The sequence below is a fragment of the Anomaloglossus baeobatrachus genome, chromosome 3, assembly GCF_048569485.1.
Source record: "Anomaloglossus baeobatrachus isolate aAnoBae1 chromosome 3, aAnoBae1.hap1, whole genome shotgun sequence".
Classification (NCBI taxonomy): Eukaryota; Metazoa; Chordata; class Amphibia; order Anura; family Aromobatidae; genus Anomaloglossus; species Anomaloglossus baeobatrachus.
This window is the reverse complement of record NC_134355.1, coordinates 619,938,209-619,954,312: the sequence shown is the minus strand read 5'-3', so window position 1 is coordinate 619,954,312 and position 16,104 is coordinate 619,938,209. Positions and strand designations below refer to the sequence as shown.

Here is a 16,104-nt window from a genome sequence, read left to right as displayed (position 1 = left end):
AACTCTGGGATATCAAACTCCTACTCTCCCCTAATCTGGTTCTGTTCCATGCGTGGGAAGAGGTGAATGTCGAGGGGAGGAGTAAACATCCCCCTTTACTACATGTAATCATACTTGCAACAAAGAGGATGATACCGAAATATTGGTTATAGTCAAAAGTACCCTCGTTCAAAGAAGTAATAATCCACATAAAACGGCTGATTGAGTTAGAGGGCCTTGATGCTGGAAGGAAGTCGGGACGATTGGGTAGTCACTTCAAAAAGTGGAGGGAGTTTATTATAACTTACTACAATTCAGAGGAAATAGAACGCCTAATGTCAACATTTAAGGAGATGGCGTGGTATCACTGAGAAATTAGGTGGTACACTTGGAGGATTGGAGGTCTGAGTCTTACTGTGAACATTGATTAGATGTTGTAGTATTGAATTGTAAAAGGAGGGATATACAATTTTCTTGTCATGTTGCTGATGATATTATTATTAATAATATTATTTGTTTCTATGTAAGGATTTGTTTGCTTTTGAAAATCAATAAAAATTTAAAAAAAAAAAAAAAAGGCAGAACACCAACCTTGCCCCCATCCCCCCCTCCCAAGGAGAATTCTACTTACCAGACTCTGGATGTCTCCATCGCTCCCAGGTCATCCTGCGATCTTCAGCGGGCGTTCCCAGCTGGTATGCTCCACAGCGGTCCTCCCCTGCTTCTAACTGGTGCGTGGACACACACACACACACACACACAATCATCTACATCCAATACCCTATTGCCTCCGACCGGCAGGGGGACCTAGGACGTGGTGCAGTAGAGCACAAGGATCTGTGTTGGAACGCATTGATGCATTCCACAGCGGGTCCTCCATGCGTTCCATCGCAAGTCATAGTATTTAGTTTGTAGAACACCCCCCATTAAAAAAAATAAAAAATAAAATAAAATTATATTTATATATCGGAAGCATGGCTTGATCGTGGACAAGTGGGAACCTTTAGCTGTGGGAATTTCTCATTGGTGTCAATATGTGAATGTGTCTGATACTTTTAAATGTACCAACATAGGAAGAACATACAGAAACATGCATTTCGCCAAATGCAATACTGAAGGGGTCGTCTACCTTCTCCAATGCTCATGTCCAATGGATTATATAGGAAAAACAAAATGTGAGCTGAAAAGAAGGATAAGGCGACCATGTTGGCGATATTAGTAGTGTTGAGCGGCAGATCTGACTCCGGTTGCACGATCCGGATCGATCTCGATCTCTTTCTCCCGATCTCTCTCCCTCCCTCGCTCTCTCTCCCCCCCCCCCAATTGACATATATGGGGCCATATTCCGGATCGGATCCGGACTTTTGTCAACCCGCCGCTGACTCGGATTATTGCCAGTCCGCTCAACTCTACATATAAGGAATGTGAGACACACTTCGGTGTCTACGCACACTAGGGAAACACATGGGGGTAATCCAGGCTGTATTTGAGGGTCTAACAAGTGGCTCCCATTTAATGTTGTTATTGCCCACAGAAACTCAGTACATTCAGGCCAATATTGTCTATGGTAGCATCCCTGCTATCCGAAAGGCAAAGCAAGCATGGAAGCTTAGTATAGCCTCCTTGAAGAGCCACCAAGAATGCAACCATTTTGAAATCTGCAAATACTTCCCAACCATATTCCTCATATTTCAATGCCTCTAACAATCTCTTCACATTTTCATAGTCTTCTTTAAGCTTTGCTGAATCGGCAAGGGGAAGAGAAGGATACTGGTTACCATAATGGAGTAATACTTATGTGTATCAATAGCTTTGAATGATGGAAAGTCCTGAACACCTTTCATACTTTGGTTACACAAATCTTATCAGACTAATGAAACGACAGTAATGTGAAGTTCACATGAACAATGACATTCGAATATAGCGAGTTTACCATTGGACTACATAGGTATTCTAAAATTATTGTGGCAGCCACAAAAGCGAAGTTTCGGGGTTACAGCAACTTTTTCCAAAATAAGTAATGCACAATTAAACTCTGTTCCTGGGTTAAAAGTGTTTGGGTTTTTTTGTTACTTAGTGTTCTGAACTTATTTTCTTTGCATTATTTGAGATCTGAAAGCAATGCTTTTTTTTGTTATTTTGACCAGTTCTCATTTTCAAAAAATAAATACAAAATTTATTACTTGGAAATTCGGAGACATGTCAGTAGCTTATAGAATAAAAGAACAATTTACATTTTACTCAAAAAAGTACCTACAAAGAGAAAATTCAGAAAAATTACAACTTTGCAGTGGTCTCTTAGTTTTTGCCAGAGCTGTTATGTATGTATGTATGTATGTATGTATGTATGTATGTATGAGAGCGATATAGTAATATATACAGTACAGACCAAAAGTTTGGACACACCTTCTCATCTCTAGAACAACTGTTTAGAGGAGACTTTGTGCAGCAGGCCTTCATGGTAAAATAGCTGCTAGGAAACCACTGCTAAGGACAGGCAACAAGCAAAAGAGACTTGTTTGGGCTAAAGAACACAAGGAATGGACATTAGACCAGTGGAAATCTGTGCTTTGGTCTGATGAGTCCAAATTTGAGATCTTTGGATCCAACCACCGTGTCTTTGTAGAAAAGGTGAACGGATGGACTCTACATGGCTGGTTCCCACCGTGAAGCATGGAGGAGGAGGTGTGATGGTGTGGGGGTGCTTTGCTGGTGACACTGTTGGGGATTTATTCAAAATTGAAGGCATACTGAACCAGCATGGCTACCACAGCATCTTGCAGCGGCATGCTATTCCATCCGGTTTGCGTTTAGCTCGACCATCATTTATTTTAACAGGACAATGACCCCAAACACACCTCCAGCCTGTGTAAGGGCTATTTGACCTAGTCTCCACAGTCACCAGACCTGAACCCAATCAAGATGGTTTGGGGTGAGCTGGACCGCAGAGTGAAGGCAAAAGGGCCAACAAGTGCTAAGCATCTCTGGGAACTCCTTCAAGACTTTTGGAAAACTATTTCCGGTGACTACCACTTGAAGCTCATCAAGAGAATGCCAAGAGTGTGCAAAGTAGTAATGACAGCAACAGGTGGCTACTTTGAAGAACCTAGAATATAAGACATATTTTCAGTTCAGTAAAGCGCTGATAGTAGCGGCGGCCCTGTGTATTGGACACACTTTACTGCAGTTGAATGCTTTATGGCGCCACAAAGCATTCAACTGTAGTAAAGCCATGACGACATCCTGCAAGCGGCTGCTCCGTGCACTGGACGCTATTACGGAGGGGTCTGTGTGCCTGCGGACTGCAAGAAACAGCTGGAGGCAGCGCAGGAATGGAGGAGAGGTGAGAATATCTTTTATTGTGTGTAAACAACGGCATAGGGGACAGAAAGGAACCAGCAGGAGGACATTATTAAACAATGGGCACATTACTGCAAGGAACATTACAGCAGGAGACATTATTAAACAATGGGGACCTTACAGCAGGGGACATCACTAAACAATGGGGACATTACTCAGGTCTGCTTACATTCAAGTATATACGATATATCCCAAACTCTATATTTTAACTGGAAAAGTTGGGGGTCGTCTTACACGCCCACTCATCTTATATGTCGGAAAATACGGTATATTTCAGTGACCTATTGCTATATTTATGTACTCTTAAGTTCTAGTCAGAAAGAGTGAAGTCCAGCGGATCACAGGCAAGGTTGATTAAATGATGGATAAGAACTTACAAGACTGCGTTATGTCGAAACGGGTTGGCTGAATTTATCTTTGTGGATGCTGTCTATCCATTTTTAATGAAATGAAAATAAAGAGGATTTTTTTAATCAACCTTGCCTGTGATCCGTTGGACTTCAATCTTTCTGAATTGGTTCCCTGTGCCTGGGATTTCCATGCTGGATCAGGTGGTCTACTCCTTAAACATATGCACTATAGCGGTGAGCTGGAATACGTGTCTCTTAAACTCTAGTGTGTGATATACTTAGGTTAAGCATAAACTAAGGGGATACAATGCTGATCGCGGGGAGTCCAACTTCTAAAGACCCCCAACAATCACAAGAACTTAGCTCTGGAGTTCTACTTTCAATGGGGGTGATAGTCAAACACGTGCACCCCCACGCCATTGATTATGGTACTGACTGGTGGCCAAGTACTGATTCTTTTAGATGTATCAATCTCTGGGTCAAAATTATGGCTGCCATATCAGTTCTCCTGATGGATTGTTTTCAGTTGAGACAGATACTTGAATGCCAACTCTGCCCAGTTACAAAAGGGATAGTGCGTAATGTATATCATATTTATAGGGAATCTGTCAGCAGGTTTTTGCTATGTAATCTGACAGTAGCATGATCTAGGGACAGAGACCCTGATTCTCAGTGGTGTCAGTTTACTGGGTGCAGCAGTACAGTTTTCTCTACTGCAGTGCTTGGAATGCTGAGCTCTGTATAACCCTGCCCACACCGATTCCTAGTAATATTGGTTGTACAATCTGCCAAAGAAAGCTGTCAATCAGTGTTGGGGGCATGGTTGGACTAAGAGGCACGAGGCGGTTTGTCCTGTAGTGATAATTCCCCTGCTGGTATAACACTGATAGTATTGAAACAAATACATACAGCCCAGTAAGTGACACTTCACTGGAATCAGAGTTTCAGCCCCTATATCATGCTGCTCTCAGATTAGATAGCAAGCTGTTGACAGATTGCCTTTAAGACCATAAAGCCCCAGAAACCCTCAATTATTTGTTTCTATAGCCCCAATAACACAATTTGATAATTCTCTACATTGTCACAGAGCCCTAACCTAATAGGAACACAATACCTAAAAATAAATAGAACGTGTTGAGCGGGACAAACATAGTAGGAAAAACAACTTTCATCCTTAATGACTCTTTGTTATTATATATTATTATATATATTAAGTAGTTCAATTTTTTAGTTTATGGAAAATCAACATACCGTGTTTTTCCAAAAATAAGACCTCCCCCAAAAATAAGCCCTAGCAGGGATTTTCAGCATTTTCGGAGAAAGGCTTAAATATAAACCCTCCCCCGAAAATAAGCCCTAGTCCCGGATCAATAATGAAGTGTCACTGCAGCTAAAAAAGTTACAGATACTGCAGGACACTTCATTATACACAGCGGCACCCGGCAATCACACTCACCAGACACCGAGCAGCAGGATCTGCAGTGATCACACACCCACACGCACACACACACACGCACACACACACACGCACACAATCAGATCTCACACACAAACATCGGATCGCACACACAGTCAGATCGCATACACAAACATCGGCTCACACGCAAACAACAAATCCCACACACACATCGGATCACATACACACTCACCTCATCCAGCGACACCAATCTCTTCTCGCCGGGAGAATCCTGAGAGGCAGTGCGGTGCAGCGCAACGAACAGGACCTGCAGCCGGACATGTGACTTGCTCTCATTCTCTGCTGCCGTAAGTGCTGGATGTGATGTGGTGATGTGTGTGTGTGTGTGTGTGTGTCTGGGATCTTCTGTGTGTGTCTGGGATCTTCTGTGTGTGTCTGGGATCTTCTGTGTGTGTCTGGGATCTTCTGTGTGTGTCTGGGATCTTCTGTGTGTGTCTGGGATCTTCTGTGTGTGTCTGGGATCTTCTGTGTGTGTCTGGGATCTTCTGTGTGTGTCTGGGATCTTCTGTGTGTGTCTGGGATCTTCTGTGTGTGTCTGGGATCTTCTGTGTGTGTCTGGGATCTTCTGTGTGTGTCTGGGATCTTCTGTGTGTGTCAGCGTGTCAGCTACCGTGTTTCCCCGAAAGTAGGACCCCCCCGAAAGTAAGGCAGGGTGGGGGTTTCGGGGGGGTCCGCCAATGTAGGGCACCCCCCGATTGTAAGGCAGGGTAGCGGGGGGGCCGGGGAATGTAAGGCCGCCTATGGGTGGGGGTCCCTGGGGAAAGTACAGGAACTTGCCGCTGTTCCCTCGCTCCATCCAGGCCTTCTCCAGTCTCGTGCCACCCGTGGTCCGCCTCCGGTGAATGGCCCCCGCAAGGCTCCCTGCTGGCCATCAGCTCGAGCTGTGATTGGCCAGTCAGCCGGCTCGCAGCTGATTGGCCCTCAGCTCGAGCTGCGATTGGCCAGTCAGCCGGCTCACAGCTGATTGGCCGAAATCAGCCGCGACGTCACCGCCTGCAGGCTCGCTCCGATTGGTCCAGCGTCCCCGGCATCCGAATCGTCAGCCCGGCACAAGTAACGGTAAGTTCCGAAACTCTGTGTGTGTGTGTGTGTGTGTGTGTACGGTATGTGTATGGGTGCCGTATGGGGCTGTATGTGTCAGTGTGTGTGTGTGTGTACGGTATGTGTATGGGTGCCGTATGGGGCTGTATGTGTCAGTGTGTGTGTGTGTTTGTGTGTACGGTACCGGTACGATATGTGTGTGGGTGCCGTGTGGGGCTGTACCGGTACCGTATGTGTCAGTGTGTGTGGTGGCAGAGTGGGGGGCAGAACCACTGTATGGGGAGGCTGCAGGGGGGAGGATGGGGTGGATGCCGGATCTCAAACAATGGGGAGGCTGCAGGGGGGAGGATGGGGTGGATGCCGGATCTCAAACAATGGGGAGGCTGCAGGGGGGAGGATGGGGTGGATGCCGGATCTCAAACAATGGGGAGGCTGCAGGGGGGAGGAAGGGGTGGATGCCTGATCTCAAACAATGGGGAGGCTGCAGGGGGGAGGAAGGGGTGGATGCCTGATCTCAAACAATGGGGAGGCTGCAGGGGGGAGGAAGGGGTGGATGCCGGATCTCAAACAATGGGGAGGCTGCAGGGGGGAGGATTGTCATTTTTTTTCCAATGTAAGGCCTCCCCCGAAAGTAAGGCAGGGTGGGACTTTTGGGGGTAAAATTAATGTAAGACAAGGCCTTACTTTCGGGGAAACACGGTAGCAGCAGGGTAGGACGGCGTGCAGCACCGACCGGAGATCACAGGGGAACCTGGGAACCATGCAGACGTCCTGGTCTGGTGAGCATGAGTCTCCTGGGAAGTGGGGGATAAACTTACCCCCAACCGTGTTTCTCCAAGAATAAGACCTCCTCCAAAAATAAGCCCTAGCGCTTTTTTGGGCGGCAAAAAAAATATAAGAGTGTCTTATTTTTGGAAAAACACGGTTCTATCATAAATGTGTATGAGGAGTAATTGTATAGCTCTGCATAATACGATGACGTTCAACCTACCATGATAATGTACATTTATGTTATGCAATGATCATTTTTCGGTTTTGTATCCTTGTACCAATGTTTAATAAAAAAAAAGATCTGATTAAAAAAAAAATAAATAGAACACTTAAAGGGATATTTTCAAGATTGAAAGTTAGCCCCTATTCATGAAACATTGAGCTTTCAGATCATGGGGGGTACAACTGCGATGGCCCCTAGCGATCCCGAGAATAGGGGATATTTATATTCAAGTGTGAATAGAGCGGAGATCAAATCAAGTGCATTGGAGCTCCATTCATGTTTAAAGGGAACCTGTCAGGTCCAATATACACGCAGAACCACGAGCAATTCTAGGTGTATATTGCTAATCCCTGCCTAACCATCCCTGTATACACTAGCATAGATAGAGATATTTAGAAAAAGTATTTCTAAAGAGCTTTTACTGTATGCTAATGAGCTCAGGGACTAGTCCCCTGGGCGTTGCTTCCCTTGTAAGTCGGCCCCATTCCCAATATCATGTTAGTACGCCCATGTGGGTGGGCTAACATGCTAATGAATACGCAGTGTCACAGGATGATCTCACTCACCTCTTCGCTGCCAGACGCTGAATTTTGGCTCAGTGCGCATGATCCCGGAGTTTGGGTCATGGGCTCCATGAAGCTGGGTGTACACGTCCTGGCTTCAAACTGAAGTAGTGCGCATGACCGAAGAACCTCCAGGGTCATGTGCACTAAGCCGAAATCCTGTGTCGGACGCGATGGCCGCAGAGAGGTGAGTGAGATCATCCTCTGACGCTGTGAATTCATTACCATATTAGCATGTCCACAAGGACATACCAACATGCTAATGGGGCCGACTAGCCAAGGGAAGTAACGCCCAGGGGCCTAGTGCCCGCGCTCATTAGCATACAATATAAGATCTTTAGAAATACTTTTTCTAAAGATCTCTTTATCTATGCTAGTGTATACAGGGACGGTTAGGTTTTTGCTCCCCCATCTGAGAGCAGCATAATGTAGGGACAGAACCCCCGATTTCAGCGATGTGTCACTTACTGAACAGTTTGCTGTCATTTTGATAAAATCACTGTTTTCTGTGCTGCAGATCTAGCAGTTATACAGAGCTCATGAATATGTTGGACTATCTGCAGCACGCCAAGCAGTCCTGTAATGATGATAATCTGCTGACTAATCCGCGATTTTATCAAAACTACACCAAAGCAGCCCAGTAAGTGACATCGCTGGAATCAGGATCTCTGCCCCTACATTATGCTGCTCTCAGATTAATTTGCAAAAACCTGGTGACAGAGTCCCTTTAACAGATAGGCGAGTGTTGCGCTCAGTTTCTCGGCAATTTCATAAAAATTAAACGTGGCGGCAATGAGCACAATCGACCTACGTTTTAGGACTGCAGGGGTCTTTCAGAGACCAATTCTCAGGATCTGGGGGGGTGGGTTGGGGGCAGTCGGACCTTCAGAAATCAGAAAGTAGACCTTTCAAGACAATATCTCACAACTTCCACTCGTCGTTAAAGGGGATGTCCACGTTTTTGAACATTTTTGTTTTAAGTTAAAATGCCTGTACTTTCGAATAAAAAGTAAATTTTTTACAATTTGGTTGTGTCAAGAATTTTACGCCGTTTGCCTTCTATAGCGTCGGTGTCGTACGATGAGTTAACAGACGGTCAGTGAGCTCTCTATAATGGTCGGGCAGGGAGGTTTTAACAAATGGATTTAGGACCACAACACCGCGGTAAAGGATGTGCAAGGACACAAGGCTGTAAAAGCCAAACCAAAAACTATTTTTGTAATTTTTTTTTTGTTAATCAAACTCAATTGTAAAGATATATTTTATATCTTTAGCCCCAAATACATACATTTAAGAAGAAAAAAAAAAAAATCTCCACAAGGTTGATGAACTCTTTAAAAGCAGTATTTGAGGTACGTACCTCTATGATCGTGTGGCAGTTTTTGCAGTAGAATTTGCCTTCATCGCTGATGCCCCAGTCAATTTCTGCGCACTGAGGACAGGGCACCTTATAAGATCTCTGAAGAGGGAAAAAATACAAGATTTAATCAATTGGAAAAAACACTGCAACAATAGGAGAAATAATGATGCCCCCTGGAGTTGAACATGTCCCCTCATATATAGCAACATGGAGACGTGAGGCAGCAACTGACAGCGATTATAGTAGGTTTCTAAAGGCGTTTTTCCAATGAACAACCAATATCTGACCAATAATAATGCCTGACTAATGAGTTAGTTTTTTTCTTTTTTTTAAAGTCCCCGTGCACAGTATGAGAGAGATTTCACATAGGACGTACTTCGTCCCAAGCAAGGAAACAAGAACATGACACTAGAATAACTGAGAACAGGCTTTGTGTGAGACATGTATTGACAAACAGTCTGCTCTGCTCACTGCAGCGTGGCGACGTGCTGGAGCACAGCAGACCCGAGTGTGAATAACCGCTCTCACTCCTGGCAAGGCAGCATGCACAGAGTCAAAACAGTCTGATCGTACAGTAATATAGTCCGGGAGCTGGAAACCAGTGACTCCTGATCCGGCAGACTCCAGTCGTCCACCGGCTGTTCACTTTATTGCAAGGTCTAGTATAAAAATCACTGCAGTGGCCACAAAGACGAGAGGAGCTTTCTCTGTCAATCGCCTTTCTGAAATAATCCTGATTAGAAAGAAAAAAGCAAACAGAATCCGTCCTATACAAGGAGTTAAAGGGGTTGTCTGGCCTCAAAATAAGATTTAGGGATGGACTTATAACAATAGACTCACCTGCACTCGCCCCCATGGATCCAGCAGTGACCGCTCCAAGGGAAGGTACGACATCCTGTTCTTTAATGACCTTACTGCCAACGACTGGCTGCAGCGGTCCAGTGACTAAAACGATGCCTCATCATGTGTGGCTTTTATCATTGTCACTACTAAATATTGTTCACAGGCCAAGAAGCTACATCCCCATTAAATGGAACCTGTCACCAGTTTTTTCCCTATTAAACCAAAAATATCCCCTTCTGCAGCTCCTGGGCCGCATTCTATGAAGATGCACCTTGTTGCTGGCCCCCCTTGCACACCCCAAAAGAACTTTATAAAATCTTACCGTTTCCTATGCAAATGAGTTTAGTTGGCCAGATGGGCTCTAATTCAGCTCCTGTCCCCCCTCCTGCCGCTGTTCGCCGTCCCTCAGGCCTGATTTAAATGGATGACGCCGCCCCCGTCTTCGTGCTCCCTGCTGGAGTCTCGCGCAGGCGCATTTCGCTGTGCACCTATCACAGGGCTGAGCATAATCTTTCCCTCACGCGAGTGATGTAGTTGCGCAGGCGCGAGATTATAGGCAGCACTGTGTATGACCTCACCAGCATCAGCCTCGTACCCTCCCATAATCTCGCGCCTGCGCAACTACATCACTGCCGCTCGCGCGAGGCAGACTTTATGCTCAGCCCCATGATAGGGGCACAGCAAAATGCGCCTGCGCGAGATTCCAGTAGCGTGGACGATGACGGGGGCGGTATCATCCATTTAAATCATGCCTAGAGGACGGCGAACAGCGGCAGGAGGGGGGACAGGAGCCGAATTAGAGCCCGCCCATCTGGCCAACCAAACTCATTCATAGGAAACGGCGAGATTTTATAAAGTTCTTTTAGGGGGTCTGCAAGGGGGGCAGCAACAAGGTGCACCTTCCTAGAATGCAGCCCAGGAGCTGCAGAAGGGGATATTTTTGGTTTAATAGGGAAAAAACTTATGACAGGTCCCCTTTAATTATATCGGTGTAGGTCCCATTGTGTGCTCGTACTGTTTATGGGAAGGGCCGCACCACAGCTCACATCATTTCCAGAGGTCGCACCCTATAGCTCACACAATGCGCAACTCCTACCGAATCTTTTCTTATACACTACTCTGCTCTATAACATGCTACTGGCAGATCAGATACCATATTCAGTTGCACAGGCTCCATGTAAAGGGGGTGGTAATTATTTGCACACCCCTTTCTTAAAAAGTGTAATTCCGAAAAAAGTTAGGCTGCTTTCACACATCCGGTTTGAGCCGTGCGGCTCAATCCGGCTGTGAAACCTATGCAACGGATGCGGCGAAAACACAGCATCCTTTGCATAAGTTTTTTACATGCGGCCCGTCCGTTTTTTGCCGCTTGCGGCATGCTACTGAGCATGCGCAGTGGCAAAAATCGCATGCGGCGGCCGGATGCGGTTTCTGCCGCATCGCACCGCATCCGGCATCCATAGGGATGCATTAAGAAAAGCGCCGCAACGGCTAAATCTGCCTCATGCGGCAAAAACCGGACGGAACGCAAGGCCATGCGGCACAATGCGGCACTAATTAAAGTCTATGCAGGAAAAAACGCAACCGGCAGCAAAAAAAAACGGTTGCGTTTTTCCTGCAAAGTGCCGGATTGTGCCGCATAGCAAAAAACGGAGGTGTGAAAGCAGCCTTAAAGGGTTATTCCCATCTCCAAGATCCTATTTGAATATGTAATAATATTAGTAAATACCTCCAATTAGAAATGTAGTATAGTTCTCCTGATAACATCATGTCTCTTACCTCATGTGCAGGGCATTGCAGATTAGGTATCTATGGTTACGTCCACTCATATAGTGACAGTGAGTTAGTTACTAGTGGTGGTAACCATGGATACCTGAACTGTAATGCCCTGCACATGAGGTAGAAGGCACGGCTATATCAGGAGAACTATACTACATTTCTAATTGGAGGTTTTATTACAATAACACCTACTACATATTGGGATAGGATTTTGAGATTGGAATAACCCTTTAAATAAGAATACTTCTATCCCGTTTGATCCGTCGCATCACTAAATTATACCACCATTTACGAGTGTCAACAACAGTTTGCCCCCCCGCCATAGTGAGAGTTCTGTTTCATATAACTTGTTTTTTTTTGTTGTTTTTTTTTTTTTACTGCACTATTCTATGTCCTGTTGTGTATAAATATGTGACTCTTCAGATTTTGTGTTATACCATGCCTGAAGAAGAGACCTGAGCAGTCTGGAAAGCTGCTATTGTTACCATCTTTTCAGTTAGCCATTAAAAAGGTATCAACCACTGAGGACTGTTCTTTTAAACAATTTTTACCACCATTTACTAAATTGTGGGTGTGACTGCCGGGAGACCAGTGATTTACAGGGGCAGCTCTACAGTTTACAACATTTTAGGTTTGCAGGGAATGCACGCCATTCCTCCTACTCTCTACAGGGGACTCTGCGTTTTGGGGTGAAGGGGTTCTTGTGCCTCACACTTATGGGTGCACGCCACATCCTGCTATCTCATTGTGGGGATCGGGGTGGACTTTGCATCTAACATTCTCATGGTGGGGACTAGGGTGTGTTTTACAACCCGCATTCTCATGGTGGGGATTGGGGTGGGCTTTGCGCCTCACATTTTCATGGTGGGGATTGGGGTGGGCTTTGCGCCTCACATTCTCATGGTGGGGATTGGGGTGGGCTTTGCACCTCACATTCTCATGGTGGGGATTGAGGTGGGCTTTGCACCTCACATTCTCATGGTGGGGATTGGGGTGGGCTTTGCGCCTCACATTCTCTTGGTAGGGGATTGGGGTGGGCTTTGCGCCTCACATTCTCTTGGTAGGGGATTGGGGTGGGCTTTGCGCCTCACATTCTCTTGGTGGGGGATTGGGGTGGGCTTTGCGCCTCACATTCTCTTGGTGGGGGATTGGGGTGGGCTTTGCACCTCACATTCTCTTGGTGGGGGATTGGGGTGGGCTTTGCGCCTCACATTCTCATGGTGGGGGATTGGGGTGAGATTTGCGCCTCACATTCATTCTCTTGGTGGGGGATTGGGGTGGGCTTTGCGCCTCACATTCTCTTGGTGGGGGATTGGGGTGGTTTTTGCGCCTCACATTCTCTTGGTGGGGGATTGGGGTGGGCTTTGCGCCTCACATTCTCTTGGTGGGGGATTGGGGTGGGCTTTGCGCCTCACATTCTCTTGGTGGGGGATTGGGGTGGGCTTTGCGCCTCACATCCTCTTGGTGCGGATGGAGTGGGCTTTGCAGCTCACATTATCATGGTGGGGATTGGGGTGGGTTTTACACCACGCATTCCCATAGTGGGGGATCAGGGTGGGCTTTGCAACCCTTACCTCTGAGGAAGCGACAGGCATGTGGCGATACACATGGGGTCCTTTTACATTCCCCTCATACTTACCCCGTATTCACAAACAGGTTTTTCCAGCAATACTGCATGTTTCCATTTCTTATGCTGTGTGTCCCATTCTTTTCAGCGTGGAATGTCTGGATTTTATATATCTGATATACTGCAGACTATATTTTCTTATGCACTACCATCCATTATCGCTCCCTAGTATTTTTCATGCAGTAGGTCACTTTGCTTTAATACTTGGTTTGTGGATGACCATTTCCATTGATTGATTTGCCAACATTAACCATTTTGTTTCCATGGCACTATATCTCTGCTATCCTCAGTATTGAAGCATCTGTTTGCTTTTTTATATATGCTGGGGGATCGTGTGTTTCTTCACAGGAACACACATTTAGGATTCATACCTTCTGGTTGTTTTACATGTTGGTGTCATAATGCATTCTTTTTTCTTGTGCATTTAATATCTTAGTGATCCCAATTGTTGTACACACCACTTTCTCTCTCTTTTTTCGATTGGCTTTGCGCCTCACTTTCTTATGGTGGGGATTAAGGTGGGCTTTGCGCCTCACATTCTTAAAGGTACAACCACACGATCATCCCATTTTTGCGGTCTGCAAAAAACGGTCTTGTTTTTCCACAGTTACATCCGTGTGACATCCGCATCCGTTCCGCATGCGGTCCGTGTGACTTCTGTTTTTTTTGCTGACCGCAAAAAACGGAAGGAGGGTTACATACAGTCAAAAGCTAGATAGATAGATGAGAAATACATATATGTCCCACTCCCCTGCATTTTGTAATCATGCACCCTTTAGTGTCTTTCATGTGGCACTAAAGGGTGTTTAGCCTTGTTCTTAGCCAAAAAAAAAAATAATTAAAAAAAAAACAAAAACATGTGGGGTCCCTTCCAGTATGGATCACTAGCCAAGGTAAAGCGGACAGCTGTGGTATGGTATTCGCAGACTAAGGAGGTCCACGGTTATTGGACACTCCCCAGAAGTGGCGCATCCATTAGATGCACCAATCCTGGCGCTTCGCTCTAGCTCATCCCGTTGCCCTGGTGCGGTGGCAAAAAGGGTAATATATGGGGTTGATATCAGCTGTGTAATGTCACTTGGCATCAAGCCCTGGCATTTGTGATGTCACGGTATCTATCAGATACCCGACTTCACTACCCCAGTCAGTATTTAAAAAAAAAAAAAAAAAATAGATGACAAATTTTTATTTGAAAAAACAGTCCCTAACACATTTCCTCTTTCACAAATTTATTGAAAGGAAAAAACAAATCTGGGTCCGGCGTAATCCAATAAAGGGGATCCCACGACGATCCATACCATAGTCACTGTCCCAGCCAATGAAGAACAAAATGTTCCCCATTGGCTGGGAGAGCAGTGCAGTGACCTGAGCTAACATCATTAGGTCAGGCCAGGTCAATGCAGGGCATGATGAGCGCAGAGGTTAGCTAGGTACATTACCTGCTGTGATGAACTCCGCTGAACACGTGACATCACTGCTCGTCACCGAGTTCCATGGTCCGCCACGTTCTCACATCAAGTCTAGCCGTAGGCCCGTGATGTCACCGCTAGTCACAGTCTCGGGTTGCCAGTGAGACGAAGTGAGAACGCGGCGTCATGGAAGTCAGTGACGAGCGCTGACAACACGAGTTCAGCGGAATTCATCACTGCAGGTAATGAACTTTGCTAACCTCCTGACGGCATCGATCGTCCTCCCTGCAGCTGCTCGCACACTGCTGTGAGGTGTTGCGGGGCTGGCGGGGGAGTGGGACACAGACGACAGGGGCATCGATAGATGGAATTGCTTCCGTGTGGCTTCCGGGGATTTTGTGGACCCGTTGACTTGTATTGTCACTGTCCGCATTTGAGGAAGAGTATGACATGTTCCATAATAACGGAACGGACACACGGCATCAGATTTTTTTTTTGTAGGATCTGATGCACAGGGAAGTGCTACCCTCTGCCATCCGATCCTACACAAGAGACATTGAAAAGATGGTCCTGTCAGTAGGTCCGCAAATAACAGAAAGTGACCAGGACGAACAGAACAGTCTGAATGAGCCCTTATAGAGGGGCGTCCTCATGGTGAGTGGTCCTACACGCTATTCAGTCTGAATGGGGTATTGCTGTACACCACCTATCATAATGGGATGGGGGCTCCATAGTGGTAATATGGGGGCTTGTGCCTCTCTGAGGACCTGGCCTGTGATGTGAGCAATCACTATACGGTCATCAGCGTCCTCCCTACAGAATAACACGGTGTCAAGACTACTAATGAACACATTCAGGGGCACAGGTACCATTCACGCACGTGACACAAGCCATGTCGCGCCACAATGACGTCACTTGCTCTGCCCTTACCGTGTCCTCGTCGTCCATGCCGCCTCGCGCCTTTAATCGGGCCCGTCCACCACCGTCACACCGTGAAACCGAGCGTACAGATAGCCCTGTACATCACAGAGTGATCGTCTGTGCGACCGAGTGTTTTGTCCAGCAGTCTCTCACGTTTAGACACTACTTCCGCAGACACGTGACGACGGTGGCCGATGGAGTTCAGCTAATCAGTGCAGCCAACTGGGGGAGGGGAGGGGAAGGTAAGCCTGCTGTGGGAGATAACCAGGATACTGAGCAGGGCTGAGGGCGGCAGATCCGTGCATCTACAAGTGCAGCACATTTTATGAGACTGTGCTTGGATTTCTACAGACCCTATTCACACAAATGGGACAGTGCAAGAAATCCGCGCTGTGACTGCG

General features: G+C 46.4%; 1 protein-coding gene across 3 annotated transcripts in view; it reads right to left on the bottom strand.

Annotated features, from left to right (window-relative positions):
- The window catches only part of TAF1B (TATA-box binding protein associated factor, RNA polymerase I subunit B), a 218,471-nt gene extending 202,578 nt beyond the window's left edge, over positions 1 to 15,893 (bottom strand). The window contains exons 1-2 of one of the 3 annotated variants that reach the window (XM_075341102.1): positions 15,713 to 15,893; positions 9,125 to 9,223 (exon numbers count right to left, since the gene is read on the bottom strand). In XM_075341102.1, the coding sequence (XP_075197217.1) occupies positions 9,125 to 9,223; positions 15,713 to 15,730 (117 nt within the window). In that variant the 5' untranslated portion in view covers positions 15,731 to 15,893. The remainder of the gene's footprint in view (positions 1 to 9,124; positions 9,224 to 15,712) is intronic. The other 2 variants (XM_075341100.1, XM_075341101.1) reach the window with 2 other exon arrangements.
- Between the last annotated feature and the right edge of the window lie 211 nt (positions 15,894 to 16,104).